The sequence below is a fragment of the Macroventuria anomochaeta genome (genome assembly GCF_010093625.1).
Source record: "Macroventuria anomochaeta strain CBS 525.71 unplaced genomic scaffold BU25scaffold_7, whole genome shotgun sequence".
Taxonomy (NCBI): Eukaryota; Fungi; Ascomycota; class Dothideomycetes; order Pleosporales; family Didymellaceae; genus Macroventuria; species Macroventuria anomochaeta.
In genome coordinates, this window is record NW_022985368.1 from 758,043 (window position 1) to 775,828 (window position 17,786).

The window sequence follows — 17,786 nt, forward strand, 5'->3', positions numbered from 1 at the left end:
TGATCGCCACGATAATTTCTAGTCGCGGAGACGGAGAAGATGGAGAAGAGGGCGGAGATAGAATTAGATCTGGAAGGCTGGTACAAGCCTGAAGACCTCCAAAGTTACCAGCCGTATTCAGAAGAGGACTGGGAGCACCTTTTCGCAAGCGTAAAGGAGTCTTCCGGCATGGATGCCTCTGACGAGGCGGAGGACAGCAGCAGCAGCAGCCAAGCTGGCGGCCGTGCGTTCCCCGACAGCGGTGCCAATCAGCACCAGCAGCTAGCGCCTCAGGCCGTGCAAGCCTCTCACGAGCAGGGCCGACCGCCAACGCAGCTGGAAGACTTCACCGCGTTGCGCACTGTCGTCCTGAGCACCGCGTACACGCTGACAATCTCCGAGACCGCCTGCCTGGACGAGCACGCCTGGAGCCTGTCTGGTGAGTATGCGCGACACGCTGGGCGCTCCTTCCGCGACGAAGAACTGCCGGGTGCGCCGCCGGTGCCAGTGCTAACGTTCCGCGCAGAGTCCAACCCGTCGCTCGACTTCGACTTTCAACCGCTGTTTCCCTTCCCCAACGAAGATGGAGGCGTCAACATGCTCGTAGCAACCGGCGCGTCTCAGCCCTCGCCCTTCGACCATGCCCGTCCCCACCATGCACCCAGCGACGGCCCTCTCTCGCCCGTGCAAACAGCTGCTGCCGACATGGAAGGCGCCGCCTCCACCCTGCCAGCGACCTCCAATGCGCCTGCCGCGACCGCACCGCCTGCCGCGATCGCACCGCCTGCCCTCCCCGACCTCACCGCTGGGGAGGGCGCGCTGCCTGCCGCAGACCTGAACCTCGACACTATGGCAGCCAACGGCCTGCCCACCCTGGATGCGCCCATCTCGCTCGCCCAGCCCTTGGACATGGGTCTCGCCATGGACATGACCATGCCTATGCCTCTGAACATGAATGGCCTGGGCATGGCGCCCGACTTTATGCCCATGGACCTCCAGGAGCAGGACGTTGCCAGCGACGAACGTGTCAACGCCTTTGCCCGTCTGCGCTTCGACGACGGCTCCTACTACATGCACACCTACCAGATCATCCTTGGCCGCAACCTCGCTCTCGCGCGCAAGGACATGCGTCGTCTCGCCAAGGTCGACGACCTGGAAAGAAACGGCGATCTCGCTGGCGCGCATGCGCTGCTGCACGGAAAGAAGAAGAAGCGCAACGGCCGCGGCGCCCCCAGTGTCATCAGTGAGAAGGGCGGCATCGTCAGCGCACGCATAGAGTCTATGCCTCTGGAGTACCAGCAACGCCGCCATCCTTCTCAGTCAGCCAGCTCCGGCTCCCACCAGAACGGTGAGGCCATGGAGGGGAAGCCTGCCGAGCGTGCACCTCAGGATGTCATTATGCAGGCCTTCCCTGAGCGCCCTGACCAGTTCGATGGCCATGTTCCCGAGGACCCCAACGACTGCCCTCTCGTTCCCATACATCCCGAGCACGTTACCGCTAGGACCGGTAACTCAGGGCCAAAGGGAATCTCGCGTCGCCATGCCAAGATCTTCTACAACTTTGAAGAGGGAGGTTTCTGCATCGAGGTCCTTGGCAACAACGGGTTGCACCATGAAGGCCAGTTCTGTCCACAGGGTGCAGTCGTGCCTCTCGAACACGGCGACAATCTCTCCATTGGGGCTGTCAACATCCAGTTCTTCCTTCCTGACGTCGCTCTCACTGAACAGCAGCGGCAACGACAAACGTCCGGATCTCGACCCATGAGCTTCTCTTTCGAGAATGGGAACGGCGAGATGGAGAGTGACGAAGAGATGAGTTCTGACAGTGAGGGGCAGATGAGCATCAACCCTCGGCAAGTGTACTACCACCCCGTCGACAGTGATCTTGATTCTGAAGACGATGCAAACGATGACGACATGGATGAGTATGAAGAGCCTGCACCGAAGCAGAAGATCAAGATCAAGCTCAAAGCACCGCGTCCACGCGAGCCGTCTCCGCCGCCCAAGAAGTCGAAGAAGCAGAGGGCCTTAGAGAAGAAGAGGAAGCGAGAACGAGAACGAGAACTGGAACGAGAAGAAGACGATCACTCTTTGTACGAATCGCCCATCAAGAAGGCGAAGAAGATCAGACCTCCTCAAGAAGCGCCAGTCAAAGCTTCACCGACGAAAGAGTCCAAGGCGACAAAAGAAGCCAAGCAAGTCAAGGAAGCCAAGCAGAAAGAGATCGAAGCAGTCAAAGAAGTCAAGGAGCTCAAAGAGCCGAAAGAACCGAAGGACAAGGGCAAGGCTCCCGCAAAGGCACCATCGAAGACACCTGTACCTGACGAGGCAACTCCTGATGCGACCAAGAAAGAGACGCCTGTCAGGGACAAACCTGAGCCCGTCAAATCAGCCCCGACTGATAGCCCACCACTCCTACGCAAGCCACTTGAAGCTGAAATCGAAGCTGGCGGAGAAATTGAAGGCCTCATTACGGAAGAAATGGCCCGTCAACACAATCTACCTCCAAGCCTCGTGGGACACGTAGTGGAGAAGCGGAAGGGCCCTGGTCGGCCGCCGAAAGACGGTATCATGTCGAAGCGGCAACGCTCGCAGCTCATCAAGCAGGCCAAGGAGATCGAGAGAGCCAAAGCTGCTGGTATCGATCCAGCCGACATACCTGCCCCATCTATCAAGCCGAAGATCACTAAACGCAAGGATTCGAACGCGGGAGATGCGGACGGCGACAATGTCCTGGAATCGACCGAGCATGGCGATGGTACGATGATGAGCGACAAAGGAAAGCAGAAGCAACCGATCAAACCGCCGCGTACTCCGTCCCCAGAGATGCGCATCGAGGATTACAGCGAAGAGCAGTTGCAGCGTCCGTCGGCCAATTATGTGGTACTCATTCACGAGGCCATTTCTTCCTCTAGTAGCGGCCAGATGAACCTTCAACAGATCTACAACTACATCGAGAAGAAGTACCCCTGGTACAAGTTCAAGACTACTACAAGTGGCTGGCAGTCTAGTGTCAGGCACAACCTTGGGCAGCACGATGCTTTTGTCAAAGGGGACAAAGAGGGTAAAGGCTTCAACTGGCGTATCAACCCAGAAGTGTCCATTGAGAAGGAGCGCAGGAAGAGGCAAGTGAGCCCGCCGGTCAATCACGCTCAGCGACCACAATATTACCCACCGCCAAACGGATATCCTCCATATCCCCCTCAACCTGGCTATCCATATCACCCAGGTATGCCTCCGCCTGGCATGCCGCCTGCGCCCCCTAGACTTCCGCCAAGCATGATGGCTTCTGCCCCCCGTTTACCTCCAAGCATGGCTCGGGATGCGAACGTCGCGACGCCCGCTGCACCACAGGGCGCTCCCCCACCATCTCCTTACGCTTCACCCTGGGCTGGTGGCAATACAGCTGGCAGTCCCTCTGCGCCAATGCCTCCTCGCCCATACCTGCAGCCGCCTCATGGAACACCACCAGTTAGCTCAACAGCCGCTGGATCAAGCGGCCAGTACGGCGTACTGTACCCAACAAGTGCACCGCCATCGCACAATGCACATGCAGCTGCGAGTCCTTACGGTGGGCCATATACTACTGCGAACGCGAGCCCATATGGTACTGCACCAAGTCGTCCCTATGCTCCATATCCCCCCCAGGGATACCCACAGCCTAGTCCTGCAGGCCCTCCTCCCCAGGTCGCTCCGCCTGCTGGTCCTCCATCGCAGAGTCCAGGGCCAGGGCCACCGCAGTCTCAGCCTCCTTCACAAGCCCAGCCGAGTCAAGCGCCACCGGCTAGCCCTGCGCCCCCTACTGTCAACCTTACGCCTGACATTCTAGCTCGTTATCCCGCCAACACCAATCACGAGGTCATTCGTAATCTGGAGGCGTTCAGAAGCGTATACGTGAACAAGAGGACAGAGCCCGGCGAAGCCACGAAAGTCGACAACGCCATAAGAGCTTTTGTAGATACCAGCGTCTCTCAGGCCAGCTTGACTGATGCTGAGCGGCAAATACTGACTGCAATCATGAGCATTCCCAGTCTGGCCGCGTACCGAGCAAACCCCATCGCTGTCAACCAAGGGAACGCTGCAACCCAGCTTCCTGTCTCGAGCACTGCTGCCGCAGGTACTGCAGCTGCCATTGCAGCTGGCGGTGCCGCCAGCACAACTCCAAGCGCACCTCCGAGTACTCAATCTCAGCAGGCACCTCAGCAGGCATCGCAACAGGCACCACAACAGGCGCCGCAGCAAGCACTGCAGCCGCCCGCGTCGTCTTCTGCACCAACTGCGCCAACAGGGACTGCTCCGGCAACACCTGTTCCAGCAACGAGCGAGCCGCATAAGTTCACGCCCAACATGACGTCTGCTCCTGCTTCAGCTCCGCCAGCTCCCGCTGCATCGCTGCCTCCTTCGCACCGACCAAGCGTCGAGCCGCTCACGCCCGTACCAGGATCACCAGCAGCACAGACCGGAACGCCGTTGGTCAAGCGTCCAGTCACCGAGATTCCTGCTGTTGATCTGGCTGCGAAGGAAGCGGACAAGAAGTCCGAGGACGATACGACAGTCAGCAAGACAGAGTAGTTTTCTGTTTCAGCGATGCTCCGTCAACGCCTATCAACTTGGCACGACAACCTTGCACCATAAACATGGCTTCCTTTCTCTGCACATATTGATACACGCACTTTGTTTTTTCTGCTTCCAGCATCACGACACGATCACGGTCACGGTCACGGTCACGACTCAAGGCGTTCAAGGCAGTCCACTATATCCCCGATCTGCGATGTTGATACCCTACGGTGGCTCGTTATGGGCTTGGGCTTTCAAAAGTGATTTTCAGCGCAGCGGTGTTTTTGCAGCGCATGTATGCTTAGGCACCCATCAACAAGGGTGCTATAGGAGGACTAGGAAGGGCATACACTCCGTACTCGGATCCTACTGCGTTTTTTTTCTGGGTTGTAGGCATGCAGACATACGAAGAAGCGAGTCTTTTCCGATTGAACACCTGCGAGGATCCCACTGCTACAACGCAACAAGAAAAGAACAAGGACTTGTAGAGAGCAAATAGTACTCATTTCTGCGGGCAAAAATGTCGTTAGTTGGGGCGGTCCGCAAGGATACCGCTGGAGATTCGCGGTTTGCGGTTGATGTGGACAAGCTTCTGAGTATTTAAAGGTTCATTGATTTCAAAGATATACATGCATCAAACTCTTATTCTGCGCACTTCGAGAACTGTGAGTGATGTATGAATGAGAATCGGGACTCAATTATGGACTTTGAAGTATCTTAATCGTCTCTTAATTTGCGAGGTATATCGTTTCGCACAGCTCGCAATGCCAACACATAGCCGGCTTGTAGATAGTGCAGGCACACAGCCTTGAGGAAATCCAAGCGGTAGGGAAAGACCAAGTCAACACAAGCTCCCGTGAAATCGCCATAGGCCGCACGTGTCTTCCGCCCTTGTAGCGCAAAAAGCCTCTATCTCTCATATTTCAAATGGCTATCGGGCAGCCAGGTCGTCCGTCTCCCGCAGTTGTGACGTGTGGTAAGTATGCTCGCAGCAGGCACCCTCACTGCGCTCACATAGCCATCTCAGCCTGCAGCTTCCTCAGCTCCTCCTCTTCGTCGTCTTCCTCCACTCTCTGCGCCTTGCCCCTGACCTCTGTCGCTGGCGCCGCCGGTAGTCTTCCTACCGCCACCTTGTCGCCTACAGGGACGTTGCCGGTCTTCAGCATGTCCTCATCCAGCTTCTCTTGTTGCAGTTCGGCGAGCTCCTCGTCTAGCTCGTCTTCGTCGATACCGCTGGTTGTTACGCCCGAGGTTATTGCTTCGCTGATTTCTTCACCGATGGCGTGCTGTTCGCGGAGGCCTTCCCTGTGTGTTTGTCAGTACTTACTGTTCTCCAAAAGTGAGAGTTGAGAGAGAGGCGGAGTGTAAGGTAGTGCATGTCGGGGACGTACATTACATCGTCGACCTTGTCGATCGTCAGACCGGCGTGTATCTGCTTCATAGCCGTGCCGGCGTTCTTCATCGCGTCCAGTGTCTCCTTGTTTATATTCGCCGTCTCGATGGAATATATCTCGCGCTCGAGCGTCATGATCTGTGAGGATGTCTGTTCGAGGGAGTGCTCGAACTGCTTCTTTCGTCGTAGTGCTGCCTTTGCCGCTGTTCACATGTCAGTATGCCTCACGCAGTAGAAACGTTGGGTGGGGGCATACCGGCTTTGTTCGAAGAAACATGTTTCCGTGCAAGCGCGTCTTGCTCGTCCATCTGGTTTTGCAGGTGCTTCTCGCGCTTGTTCAACATCTCGAGCTGGCCGCGCAGTTGAAGGATAGCCTTCTTTGGCGCCTCCTTCTTGGCTTGGCCGCCGCCAAACCAGCCGAGGCCCCAGCCAGACATGGCGATAGTAGGTTCTGGTGATTTTCTTCAGTATGGACGTCTAAGGTGAACGTGTTATGGGGCGCGGTGGAGGCCAAAGTGGGTTATCAGGCGGGAGAAGGGCGGGGCAGACGATGGCGGGGAAACACTCACTCTTTGAGATTTAAGGGAAAAAGTCAAGAGGGAGTTGGAAGGAGAGTGTCGAGAGTGTCAGCGGTGTGCGCGGTGGTGTTGTGGTGTTTTGTTGGTGCCTGGTGGATGTAAGTCAGTATCGGGCATGTGCATGAACCAGGAGATGCTATGAGGTCAGTTGCGCTAGTGATGGCACGTGCTTGCTTGGCCTCGGCTCCAGTGACCAGGGTTTCGTTCAGCTCATGAACACTACATCAGACGATATGTCTGGACCTGTTGCATCGAATCTCGTCCTGCTGAGCGACCTGAAGACGACTGCACATGGGACCAAGGTCCGTATCCTGGGCTGGTATTGGTCTTGACTCTTTGTTAAAGTGCCGAAGCTGATTGTGGCAGCGTTGATGAGTATGTGGTCCAGACAGCGACCCTTCGACTGAAGCACAATTACCCCGCAGCCAGCTCCGCAGAAGTTGCGAATGTCGATATCATTCATGTTCTGGAACGCATCAAGAGTCGTGAGATGGAAGTTGGCACCTGGATCAACGTGATTGGCTATGTCGAGCGGCGAAAAGACAAAGGAGTGTTTGTGCAAGCCATCGCAGTCTGGGACGCCGGGAATATCGACTTGAGCGCATACGAGAAGGCTGCCGAAGCTAGGAAGGCCGCTGCATGAACTCGTAAGATTTTCTAAGGGGGTTTAATTAGCAAGTGAAACCTTTCCTTGTGTCATTTCTATGTCCAACTTTAAGTCTATCCGCCTTTTCTGGTCTCCCTAGACCGTTCCAGAGTCCCATAGCCTGGAGGCCTTCAAGGAGCATATCGTCGCCATCCATGGCCTAATCCGTCATTGTGGTGGTACTCAGCGCAAGCGACATGAGCGTCTGTGGACCAAGAAGGCATCCTGGAGATCTTCAGTTAGCTTTGGATCTTAAAAATAGCCGCGAAAGGATTCCATGTCCACTCCAGTACAACGCGCTCGTGGTAGGATTAGACAAGAGCGGTCTTCCTGCGCCAGTCTCCACAGGCCTGCAGCAGTGAGTCTGGAGGTAGTCGAAGAGCATACAGTGACCATTGGCGGAGCGAGAGCGTGTCTTGGAGGCTGTGAGAACGCAAATTTTGACTCTGCGCTCGTTCCAAGAGAGCTCTGGGGAACTTCGATGGCCCTACTGCAAGCGAGCGCCAAACGAGAGTCCGTCCTGCAGGTATACAAGGCGTCGCCGCGTGCTGTGGAAGGGCACTGAAGTAGATGACCTACCTACAAGCTCTTCTTCTCCTCGTCGCCATTCTTGTCGTCCGCCTCCGGCAACTTCTGTTGGCTGGCGGTGGCGGTCTCAGCGGTGGCTATTGGCTGATGTCGCTGCCGCTCTTGCTGCCGCTGTCCTTGCTGCTGCCGTCCTTGCTCCTGCTGTCCTTGCTGCTGCAGCTCTTGCTCCTGGTAATCGCGGAACTACGGTACTGTCAACATGTGATTGTCACACTTGAGAGACCCAAAATACGTTCTGGGCGGCGGAGTCGTCTCCAGCCCGCTGGTCCTTGAAGCAGCTCTCTGCAGGCGATGGTCAATAGTCTACGATACGAAGTTCGGCTGCCACTACTACGTACTGGCTGCGTCTGCGAATCGGCGCCACATTGTCATTGTGTAGTTGAGAATATTGGGTACTTTGTGTGTTCAGCGTACTTACAGCTCCGAATTGCACACCTTCGGCGACCATATTCTGCTTTCACAGCGATAGCGGCGGGTACAGCCGCCTGGCACATTCACTTTCACCTGATCTTTCATTACGCTGTGCAGAGGGCAGTGGTATATTCTTCACGTCCGAAATGCCAAAGTCGAACGTTATTCGGTCACTTCTGGAGTCTGTTAATGAGCTTACAGAATAAACCGGAAACTTTTCGAGACTCTCTGGAGGTTGTCAATAGTTGTTTCCCTGTGGTAGTGGTACTACAAGAGGCATTTGAAGACTACATTTCTTGGCGCAACCACAAGTCTTCTTGGTTACCGAAATAGCGCGAGGGTCCAGCTCCACCGCACTCTGGAGGGGTTCAATTACCTTACGAGGCGCTGTTGGACTTAGATGGCAGACCATGGAGCGGTTCAATGATGATGTACTTCAAGCTCAAGGATGGTCTAGAGAAAATTTCGACTACGCCTGATACTGTCAGCACTGATTGCAGAATGCAGTCAACAAACGTAAGATAGTTTTTGAACCAATACTGTCTGACAACTTCTAGCATGCGTTGCTCGATCGGCTAGCCTGTGGATCGTTAATCGTCTGTTTCTTCACACATAAAGACTAAATTCCAGCTGTTACTGCCCAGCAATTTGCTGAACTTCATAACAACCAAAACGCTCATCCCGATCACAGCCTCATACTACGTATCGAAGAGGGCAGCGATGACGTTCAAGTCCCACGATCTGCTTCACCAAGCGACGCGGGAAGCCGCATCAAGTGCGACGGCTCACAGCATTCTATCCTATCGAAGTCTACCGTTACACTGGCACAAAGACCCAACGTGGAAGGTCATTAGTAGGTCGAGCACATGTAGTGTTTCCAAGTCTGCTTTGTATAACTTATCAGGGGCGGCTGTCACCCGAGTGATGAAGTTATAAGATTCGCGTCTGCTGTTTCCGTGGGCTCTTCTCTACGTCGCTTGTCATGGCTACACAAACACTCACTTCGTCTCAGGCAACAACATCGAATGCGATGTCGTTTGATACAGAGAAAGCTGCTCCGACGACTGCTGCAGGGAAACAACCGACCTTGCCGCCTTTGGATCCTTTTCGTGACCTTGTGGCTGGATATCCAAAACTCGCAGGTCACATGGGCTCCTCGCCTGAGATCGCAATGTTTCGAAGATTCGGCGCCTTGAACGCCCGCAACCTGTTGTATATGCAGAATGATCTGGTAGTGCTGGAAAACAAGCTAAGAGTTATTGAGTTTGAGGACTCAAAAAGCCCTGACGGAAAGAAGGAACGATACAGACGAGACGCCTATTGGCTAAGCACTGCGGACATACAGATCAACGGTGCTCTAAGAGACGGCGACACCCGACAGCGTGATTTGATACTGCAAATGAGATCTTTACTGAATGAGTACAGTAAGTCGACATACCTCCTTCAAGTGCACGACTTCCCAGTATCTCAACAAGACCAGATCACGCGCTCATCCAGCAAGCCACAATACTCCGCGAGATGAAGAAACCTGATCCATACGATATCTACGACATACAAAACCTCATAGCCAGCGACGACATGAAACAACCCTTCATAGGCTTCGACCGCGGGACGTGGGGCGGAGCCGTGAATGCAGAAACCAGAAAAGCATATAGCAGAGAACTACTCGTACTTCGACCCCGCAAAGACATGGATACTTTATCCCGTATAGTCGGTACAAGGGCCATCAAGTGGATGATGGCGTGTGGAGGCAACAGGTGGAAAAAACCAGATGTTCGGTTCGGCATGATCGCTGTGCACGATAGCACCGTCTTCAGGCTTACGTTCTGGTTCACAAGTGGCGTGGCCTCGATACTGCCAGTCATCTCTATCATTTTGCTGGTCAATATGGAGTCGCTGAATGGGAGGCTTGGGGTCATCGCTGCGTTCAATGTTCTCATCTCGATATGCCTCACTTTGTTCACGGAGGCGAGGAGAACCGATGTGTTTGCTGTCACAGCTGCGTATGACAACTCTCATCCTTGTGAAAAGCCTACCGCTGACATATATCAGCTTCGCCGCTGTTCAAGTTGTCTTCGTTGGTCAAGTCCTTGAGAAAGCGCCGCAGGAGGTGATCATCGCAGGGTCAAAAGTTGCTGGCTGCGCTTGTTGAACGATAGCTCTTCGTCAACAGGATTGACAACATATATTCTCACAGACCAACTCACATATCTTGTGCTACTGAACCAAAAGAATCACATCCTCTAGCGGTTAATGATAAGTGGAAGGATGCTATGTTGTTAGGTTGGCATACTGCAGGCAGTCGAAAGCTTATGTTGACGAGACGCTGGAGTCTACGGGCAACCTTCGGATGATCTTGCAGCATCGCGAAGACGAGGTGTCCCAGTGCCGCTTGAAGGACGGCGGGTCTGTTGGGGACACTCGCTTATATACCCAACAGATATGTTCCTCTTGGTGATCGACAAGTGTGAAAAGGTAAGATTTTCTATGGCAATTCTTCGATCAGTCGCGGTTGTATCTCCATTGGTTTTACCTCTTCTCGAAGCGCTTATAAGTGATCTCGATAACCTCCAAGTGCCGCCTTTAGGCTGAAGAAGTTCTAGAGTGATCGCTACAGACGCCACAGGCGGTACTTGAGGGTACCGGAAGTGACGTACAATTTACGAAATCGCTCTAAATTACCGACAAGTTAATACGCAAATTGATTGAACGAGGGTGGCTGAAGCATGCCGACAAGCTTGTCATCTGGAATTATGTCCAACTGCTGTTGTCAGCTATTATTGAAACTCAAGATACGAATCGAAGTCAAGCGCTCCAGGCTTGCCAGCGCACTTTGACATGCGATGACACCTCAGACAGATATCGCGGAATGTACCTTAGAGGTAGTGCTAGGAAGCGTCCTTATAAGTCGACTTCGGTAGTGCAGACAGAGTACCTCTACACACCGGTCTTGGCGAGACCGGCGGGAGGCGTAGAACTATACATGCAGGCGAGCAGAAGGAGCTCCTTAGTGTAGTAGACTCGCTGCATCTCCTCCAACACGTTGGCCACGCCGACGTTGTTGTGTGAATACGTCAAACGCGCACTCTGGTAAACCTCTCTCGAGGAGGGTCACCCAGTGAGTTGGGGTGTTGTGCCTCAGGTTCCTGAAAGAGACTCTGCAGGGCCACAATGCATGTGAGCGTGTCCCTGACATTAGCCATAAACTCCGAGCACAGCAGGATGGATGTTTTTCCAAATATGGACCGTGTGCAGAAGGCGCTATGCAGTTGCACGGTGCAGAGGTAGTGTTGCCTCTCGTTTGTTGTAAGGCTGACATCACGATGTCAACACGACAACTCCAGTCCATAGGAATTCGCGCGTGCCGGAACGTAGACAAGAAACTTTCACCTCGGCTCAGCCATCCGAATGTAGATGTGATTTCTGGGTCGGAAAGCGAACACCTTTGTTGTTGCACCGTCAGAAAGATGGCGCTGGTAAATATTGGGTTAGAGGCTTGAACTGAACTAAACTTTTAGGTGCGAATGATCGTCATCGTCATCCGATCTCAGCTCCGCGGAAACGGGATGACGATGCAACAATTCTTCTTTGAGCCGCCTCTTTTCCCAAGTAGTCGGCCAAGCTCACTATATAGATCCGGCTAACCCTTTTGGGAGGCAGCCTTCTATCGGAAATTTGGTGCTGCGAGGATGTTGACAGCGCCACGTTGCAGATCCCAATTCAATTCACGGTACTGCGCCCTGATCGATATCTGAACTTTCCATCAAGATTCATCTCCTTTTCCAGTCACGCTTCTTCACGATGACATCTTGGAAGGCGAAAATGCAACCACGTTACGGCATTGCTGGTTGAGCTTCGTATAATTCTTCAAAGTCGGCATTTGCATTGACAGCAGCCTGAGTAAGCATCAGGCACCTCAACGTCACAATGTTACTGGTCTTGAAGGCTCGGACTACGCTAAGAGACCGAAAAAGCTATGACCTAGGTACTAACATTACCTAGAGACGGGATTAGAGTTTCCGGGTGGATTCTCCACCCGCCTGGTTCAAGATGAGAGCAAGCATTACTGCGGAGATCCCCACTATGAAGCCCTGCCATGTCGCCAGCTGCCAATAAACACGCCTCTGTTGTCATCGACGATGCCGTCCGCGGTCTTTGATGATGGCTCCCAGGCACAATCCCGTTGTGTGGGTCCCCCGGACTCGCATTCTATGTAGTCCTCTGGTCAGATGCCATGCTCGACGAATACCGTTGAGATACCACTCGGGGACATGAATCAAATTAGCTACCACTAGCTACTGGATAACAACGCTTTTCCACCACTATGATGCCTCAGAGAGTACTCAGCCTTGCAAAAAGCGTTGAACAACACTGTTACGATGACGATGACGGTCTCCACGACTCGCTAAAAGAGAGCTTAGCACAGACTACCTCAGTCGGCGACTATACGCTGTTGATCATGTCCCCAGTTGTAAGATATCAACCCGCACTTAGGGGGTGGAGCATATCTTATAATACTCCCTTGCCTGCTTGACTGCAAATCTCTTCACTCATGCAGTTATTCTATCTTGTCCTTCTCCTCTAGTCGACATAGTTGCAGTCGTTACCATGAAGGTCACCGCAGCACTCGCCTTTGCCCTTCCGGCAGTCACATCCGCCTTCCCGGCCATGATGGGTGCTTCGTCAAGGGCTGATCTGGAAAACGCTTTGAGGGAACAACTCAAGCGTGAAGCTGCTGCTGAGCCTGATCCTCAGCTTGGGCTATTGACAGGTGTTGGTAACACGATCAAGGCCCTGGGTGACACCGTTGGCGGACTGCTCAACTCCGTTGGTAATGCCCTTGTTGTTGCAAACAACAAGCGCCCTGAACCTGGCTACACTTTCCAGGCACCTGGCCCCGGCGACTCTCGAGGTCCATGCCCTGGTCTGAACTTGCTTGCCAACTGTAAGTGTGTTCTAATTGTAAATATTATCACTACCCATGAACATGACTGACTGAAATGTCATAGACGGCTACCTGCCCCGTAACGGTTACGTCAACTTCGGTCAGATTCTGGATGCCACATCCAGAGGTTTCAACATGGGTACGGACCTTGCAACGGTTCTTGCCACCTTCGCTGTGCTGGCGAACGGTGATATCGACACACAGTCTTTCTACCTGGGAGCAGGCAAGAACGGTGTTGGTGGTCTCAACAGACACTCCACTGTCGAGGCTGATGTCTCCCCCACTCGTGAGGATTACTACAACGGCTGCGGAGACAACCACCACTTGTCTTCCCGTCTCGTTAAGCAACTGGTGAAGTACGCCGACCAGGATCCCAAGAAGGAGTTTTCCATGAACGTCATGGCCAGCACGTACGCCGAGAGTGCTGGTTTCTCCAAGAACAACAACCCCTATCTCTACTACTTCCCCTTCCCCCAGATCGTTTCTCTGGGCGCTTTCGCCTTCTACCCTCAGTTCTTCTCCAACGGTACCTACGGTGCCGGCGGTGTGGCCAATGCTGAATCTATCCTGAGCATCATCGGCGCGAAGTTCGACAAGAACACTGGTGAGTTCCAATACGTTCCCGAGCAGTGGCCTGAGAACTGGTATCGCCGCGCCACTCCCTATGGTGCCGTGCAGGCCCTCACTGACGGCTTCCTCAACATCTACCCCCGCAACATCATTGTGCCCGGTGTTTCCCAGGTCGGCACCCCCAACTTCAGTGTTCAGACTCTCCTCTGCGACATCTACCAGGGCATCAACTCCATCACCCCTCTCGCAATCGGTGGCACCGAGGAGCAGGTTGCTAAGGGCCTCAGCTGGGCTTTGAGTGTTCTTGACCCTGTGCTGGGCGGAACTGCTCTTGGTTGCCCTAACAACGTTGTCTCGCCCAACTTCTTGTACCCTCAGTCTGCGAAGTCGGGTGGACCGACTACTCCTCCTCCTGTTAAGGCTGATGGCAACACTGGCGACAATGTTTATAACAACTTTTACTTCAAGACTGCTCCTACCAACCCGTCTTGCAAGGCTTGAGGATTGAAGGCTATGTTCGATACGTATTGTAATATGTAGCGGCTTCTCCATGCTGTCATGATTTAATGATTAATAATTTCACTTCATTTTATGCAGCCAATGTGCAAATTGTTATTGCTGATACGTTCTCAAATGTTACGCCGTATGACTTCACCTTATCGCAGGAAGCAGAAGCCGGAGCAATTTCCTAGAATTGTAAACGCTTGTTCTGAGGTGGGATGTCACGCTTACATGTGGTGCGCTATGTGATAGTAACGATATCGATCTCGAAACTGTCCTCTATCCACCTGTCATTGTCGTTGCCTTGATGGCTGAACCCTATATGTCCGCTATGGCGATAAACATAAACAGCCTGCTGAACTTTTTTCTAATAGAAGGCCTTGTTATCGTGTACATTTGTTGTCCTTCTGGACAACTTTCACAAGCATGAGAGCAATCAGGTCTAGCCTCGTCGCGTAGTTTGCGGTCTCCAAAGTATTGAAAAGGCAGTAGCTACCATATGGGCCACTCCTGGTCTTCATCCGTGGGCTCCGATTTCGAGTATTTGTAGCAGTAATCCAATAGGTGCCTCGACTGTTACGTGTCCTGCAATTACCTCACCGTAAGGGGTTTCGCCTTTGAGGTCAACTTGGCAATCCAAAATGGTAACAAGACCCCACCATCTGTTGTTACTCTCGGGTGTCTGGCCAAGGGTATGGTAGTTTGAATTGCCATTTGATAGATGCCCACGACCAGGAAGGCGCTTGGTACTGAAGACGACTACAACTCTGTGGTCCAATGACGCACCATAGCATCTCTTCGATCATGCTTGAACGCCACAAGCCAGCAAAATATTGGTCTCCGGTTCTTTCTTGGATTATACGTACGAGATCTGGGTAGCCGGGAGCTTGTCTGAAGATTTAGTCAGTGATCGTTCGCAATAAGATGTGAGTAGTTCGACCTAAATTTGGGGAGCTCGGATGGGGCTGTCGTTCTGTGGGAGCATATCCAAGTCTTTGCAAATGCAGCTGAGACAACCCATGAGTTTTGTCCCGTCCCGTCCTGGCAGAGGAAGTGTCTGTGGCATTCAAACATGATCTGCTGTGACCTACGTGAGGAAGACGAGGCGCAAGCCGGTGTTCTTGCAACGTCCACCCACGTTGCGATAGCGGCTCTTTCTCCAGGTAATTTTCGCTCGATGGTCTATCAGCAATCGTAGATGGTATGGAACAGATGTAAACTGTTCCCTCACGAGCAGATGTCGCATACGCAAAGCTGTTGTAAACGGAGCGTACTTGCTGGGCTAGGAACCCTTCTGTATCATCATTAGCCTTTAAGATGGAGAGGACAACGTAGGCGTTCGAGTATACATTGGCTGTGGTAGAGATGGCTGAGCCGCGCTGTCGCAGATGCAAAGGCAATATATCGGAAGGATACACCTAGACGGTGGCCAGGAAACCGATGGTGAAGGCACCTTGAAAGATGAAAAGCATTGCAGCCGCTGCAATGCCAGCACTCTTGGCCATAGAAGTATCGAAGTGCACCTGGTAGATGAGGGCAGCTTGCACAGCCATGACAGCAGCCATCACACTAATCATGGATAGCAACATAGGTCGGCGACCAATGCGATCAATCAAGAACCATGGAATGAACGAGGCGACGAAGAACCAAGTCTGGAGGAAGCCACTCATGAGCGAGGCCATGTGGGTATTGTTCGCCAGCGGTCCGTTGCAGTATTTGCTAACGGTCCGCTGCACTGATTGTCCAGCTCATTTGGTTAGCTCGGGTTTGCTTCCATACCCGTTCACAGCTATTCCCTTCTACTATATAGTCCCGATCGATCCTCGCCATAGCTCAAAAAGATCAATCAATACTCTCAACCCTTCCACAGGTATCGAACCCGATACTCGTCTCAAAGAGAGTACCGGAGTAGTCTGGAGCACATCAGCGAAGACACAAAGTGTACTGTAGGTACTGGACCACTTACAGATGATAGCGGTGATGCCTTCACGTTGTCGGAAGATCTGGATCCCGCAAGCGATGAGGAAACGCCTCCTGGACTTGATGGAGTCACTGCGAACAATTTCCTTCCATCTGGCTTGGCGGGAATTCTCATATGCGACTGTCTCAGTAATGACAGTGTGCAGACGTTGCACCTCCGGATTGCTCAGACCAGTGGATCCCTTGATACGTGCCAGCACTGCAAGGCACTCCTCCGGACGATCATGAGCAGCAAGCCATCGTGGCATCCCCGGAATCATGAAGGAAAGAATGAGGATGGCGAAGATGATGACGCATTGCAGGGTTGTCGGAACCCTCCATGATAGCTCGCTGTGGGACTCACGAAAACATAGTCGATCCAGTACACGATGATGATACCAAAGTCGAGGGTCGAGAGCTGAGCGCAGACGTACATACCACGGCTCGCCTTAGGACTGAATTCGGCTTGCAGGACCGGCACTGTAGAGTTGATGAAACCTGTTGCGGTATCGGTTGGTCCGTACAGTGTCTGACTATACCCCTGACCACTACCCTGGACTAGTGTGTTACAGGTCAGGTATATAGTCGTCTCCTCCTAGCTAGATAGCAATCCAGCACAGTATTCCATCGATCCGATAGTCCTACGTTATCGTTTACCGTAGCTATCAGTACTCTACAGCGGTCCACACCGCTACAAAACCAAGTCCAATTCCAGACACGATACGACCAACGATGAGGTGCGCGCGACCGAAGGTGGTTGCTTGGAGAAGAGCACCGATCAAGCTGATGACAGCTGCAATACCGACGCTCTTGCGGCGGCCCAGCTTCCCTCCTACGAACGCATTGGTCATTGCACCAAGGAAGCAGCCGACTGGAGGTTGTCAGTCTCAAAGCCCATCAACTGCACTCGATGACTTACTCTCAAAGAACGCAACAACAGTGCCGATCATGTTTGCCGATGGGTTATTGAAGGTATCCTTCAATGCAGGAGCATTGACAAGTCCACCCATGAGGCCATTTTCGTAGCCGATCAGCATAAAACCCAGCGAGGTTAACAAGCTAACCGTCAGCATAAAGGCTCTCTGCCTTTGAGCTCTGGCATTTTGAATGGTGAACGAGAATAGAGCGTATGGAGTAAGTCAAGTAAGGGATGCCTCTGTCTTCTGGATGAGGTGATGGTCGAGTAGCATCCACAGTCTTATATACACAGAGCTATCGTACCCCGGATTTGTGGCTAGGTGCAGATGGAGCCGACTCTATACTCTGGAAACGAAGGCTGGGCGCACATGGCAGGTTGAATGTCCCTGCATATACTGCGGGCTCTGCCGTTATATGAAGGGATTCGCTTGATAGCACCTGTGGCACGTTCGAACGCCGATTTTGCAACAGCTACGCACATGAACGTGATCGATTCGTAGCTGTTTTGAGTCAATTCTAGACAGGTCCAGACAAATACAAAGCCGGATCGTGGCTAGTGAGGCGCCACACGTATACCATGGTCTGAGCTGACTGATGCGGAGCAGTCTGTTCTGCGATTGGCCCACCTCGGCCCTTTTGTACTCGCATACCGTGTCCGTGCGCGTAATGCGCGGATTCGCGTAATGCGCCGAACCACCTTTTTGTACCCATACTTCACTGTACAATTACTCAACGCCACAA

General features: G+C 53.0%; 7 protein-coding genes across 7 annotated transcripts; 4 read left to right on the forward strand and 3 right to left on the reverse strand.

Annotated features, from left to right (window-relative positions):
- Positions 1-336: 336 nt before the first annotated feature.
- BU25DRAFT_438272 (uncharacterized protein) lies at positions 337-4,551 on the forward strand (the record flags this gene model as incomplete). Its single annotated transcript, XM_033709050.1, has 2 exons — positions 337-418; positions 506-4,551. The coding sequence occupies exon 2, from the start codon at positions 577-579 to the stop codon at positions 4,549-4,551; it is 3,975 nt and encodes a 1,324-aa protein (XP_033564695.1). The 5' UTR covers positions 337-418; positions 506-576.
- Positions 4,552-5,143: 592 nt separating this feature from the next.
- BU25DRAFT_408432 (vacuolar-sorting protein-like protein snf7) lies at positions 5,144-6,380 on the reverse strand. The gene is made up of 3 exons (XM_033705817.1): positions 6,186-6,380; positions 5,928-6,132; positions 5,144-5,841 (listed from the first exon to the last, which is right to left on the reverse strand). Exons 1-3 carry the CDS (start codon positions 6,364-6,366, stop codon positions 5,547-5,549), a joined length of 681 nt encoding a protein of 226 aa, XP_033564696.1. The 5' UTR covers positions 6,367-6,380; the 3' UTR covers positions 5,144-5,546.
- A 360-nt stretch (positions 6,381-6,740) lies between these two features.
- Positions 6,741-7,150, forward strand: BU25DRAFT_456231 (uncharacterized protein; the record flags this gene model as incomplete). The annotated part of the gene is made up of 2 exons (XM_033710003.1): positions 6,741-6,826; positions 6,874-7,150. The coding sequence occupies 2 exons, from the start codon at positions 6,741-6,743 to the stop codon at positions 7,148-7,150; spliced, it is 363 nt and encodes a 120-aa protein (XP_033564697.1).
- A 186-nt stretch (positions 7,151-7,336) lies between these two features.
- Positions 7,337-8,189, reverse strand: BU25DRAFT_419479 (uncharacterized protein; the record flags this gene model as incomplete). Its single annotated transcript, XM_033707939.1, has 4 exons — positions 7,337-7,378; positions 7,541-7,673; positions 7,737-7,924; positions 8,160-8,189. 4 exons carry the CDS (start codon positions 8,187-8,189, stop codon positions 7,337-7,339), a joined length of 393 nt encoding a protein of 130 aa, XP_033564698.1.
- A 1,086-nt stretch (positions 8,190-9,275) lies between these two features.
- On the forward strand, positions 9,276-10,156 carry BU25DRAFT_309225 (uncharacterized protein; the record flags this gene model as incomplete). The annotated part of the gene is made up of 2 exons (XM_033702106.1): positions 9,276-9,576; positions 9,633-10,156. Coding segments are annotated over 2 exons (825 nt in total), but the record flags the coding sequence as incomplete, so codon positions are not given.
- Positions 10,157-12,427: 2,271 nt separating this feature from the next.
- BU25DRAFT_387780 (uncharacterized protein) lies at positions 12,428-14,168 on the forward strand (the record flags this gene model as incomplete). Its single annotated transcript, XM_033704445.1, has 2 exons — positions 12,428-13,097; positions 13,162-14,168. The coding sequence occupies exons 1-2, from the start codon at positions 12,761-12,763 to the stop codon at positions 14,166-14,168; spliced, it is 1,344 nt and encodes a 447-aa protein (XP_033564700.1). The 5' UTR covers positions 12,428-12,760.
- A 1,418-nt stretch (positions 14,169-15,586) lies between these two features.
- BU25DRAFT_446700 (MFS general substrate transporter) lies at positions 15,587-17,418 on the reverse strand (the record flags this gene model as incomplete). The annotated part of the gene is made up of 4 exons (XM_033709504.1): positions 17,047-17,418; positions 16,828-16,998; positions 16,135-16,545; positions 15,587-15,903 (listed from the first exon to the last, which is right to left on the reverse strand). The coding sequence occupies exons 1-4, from the start codon at positions 17,198-17,200 to the stop codon at positions 15,587-15,589; spliced, it is 1,053 nt and encodes a 350-aa protein (XP_033564701.1). The 5' UTR covers positions 17,201-17,418.
- Positions 17,419-17,786: the final 368 nt, after the last annotated feature.

Coding starts and splice junctions, on each gene's coding strand:
- BU25DRAFT_408432 (XM_033705817.1), bottom strand. CDS start 6,366: ATGTCTGGCTGGGGCCTCGGCTGGTTTGGCGGCGGCCAAGCCAAGAAG. Junction 6,133..6,185: donor TGTTTCTTCGAACAAAGCCG/GTATGCCCCCAC, acceptor ACATGTGAACAG/CGGCAAAGGCAGCACTACGA. Junction 5,842..5,927: donor GACAAGGTCGACGATGTAAT/GTACGTCCCCGA, acceptor ACAAACACACAG/GGAAGGCCTCCGCGAACAGC.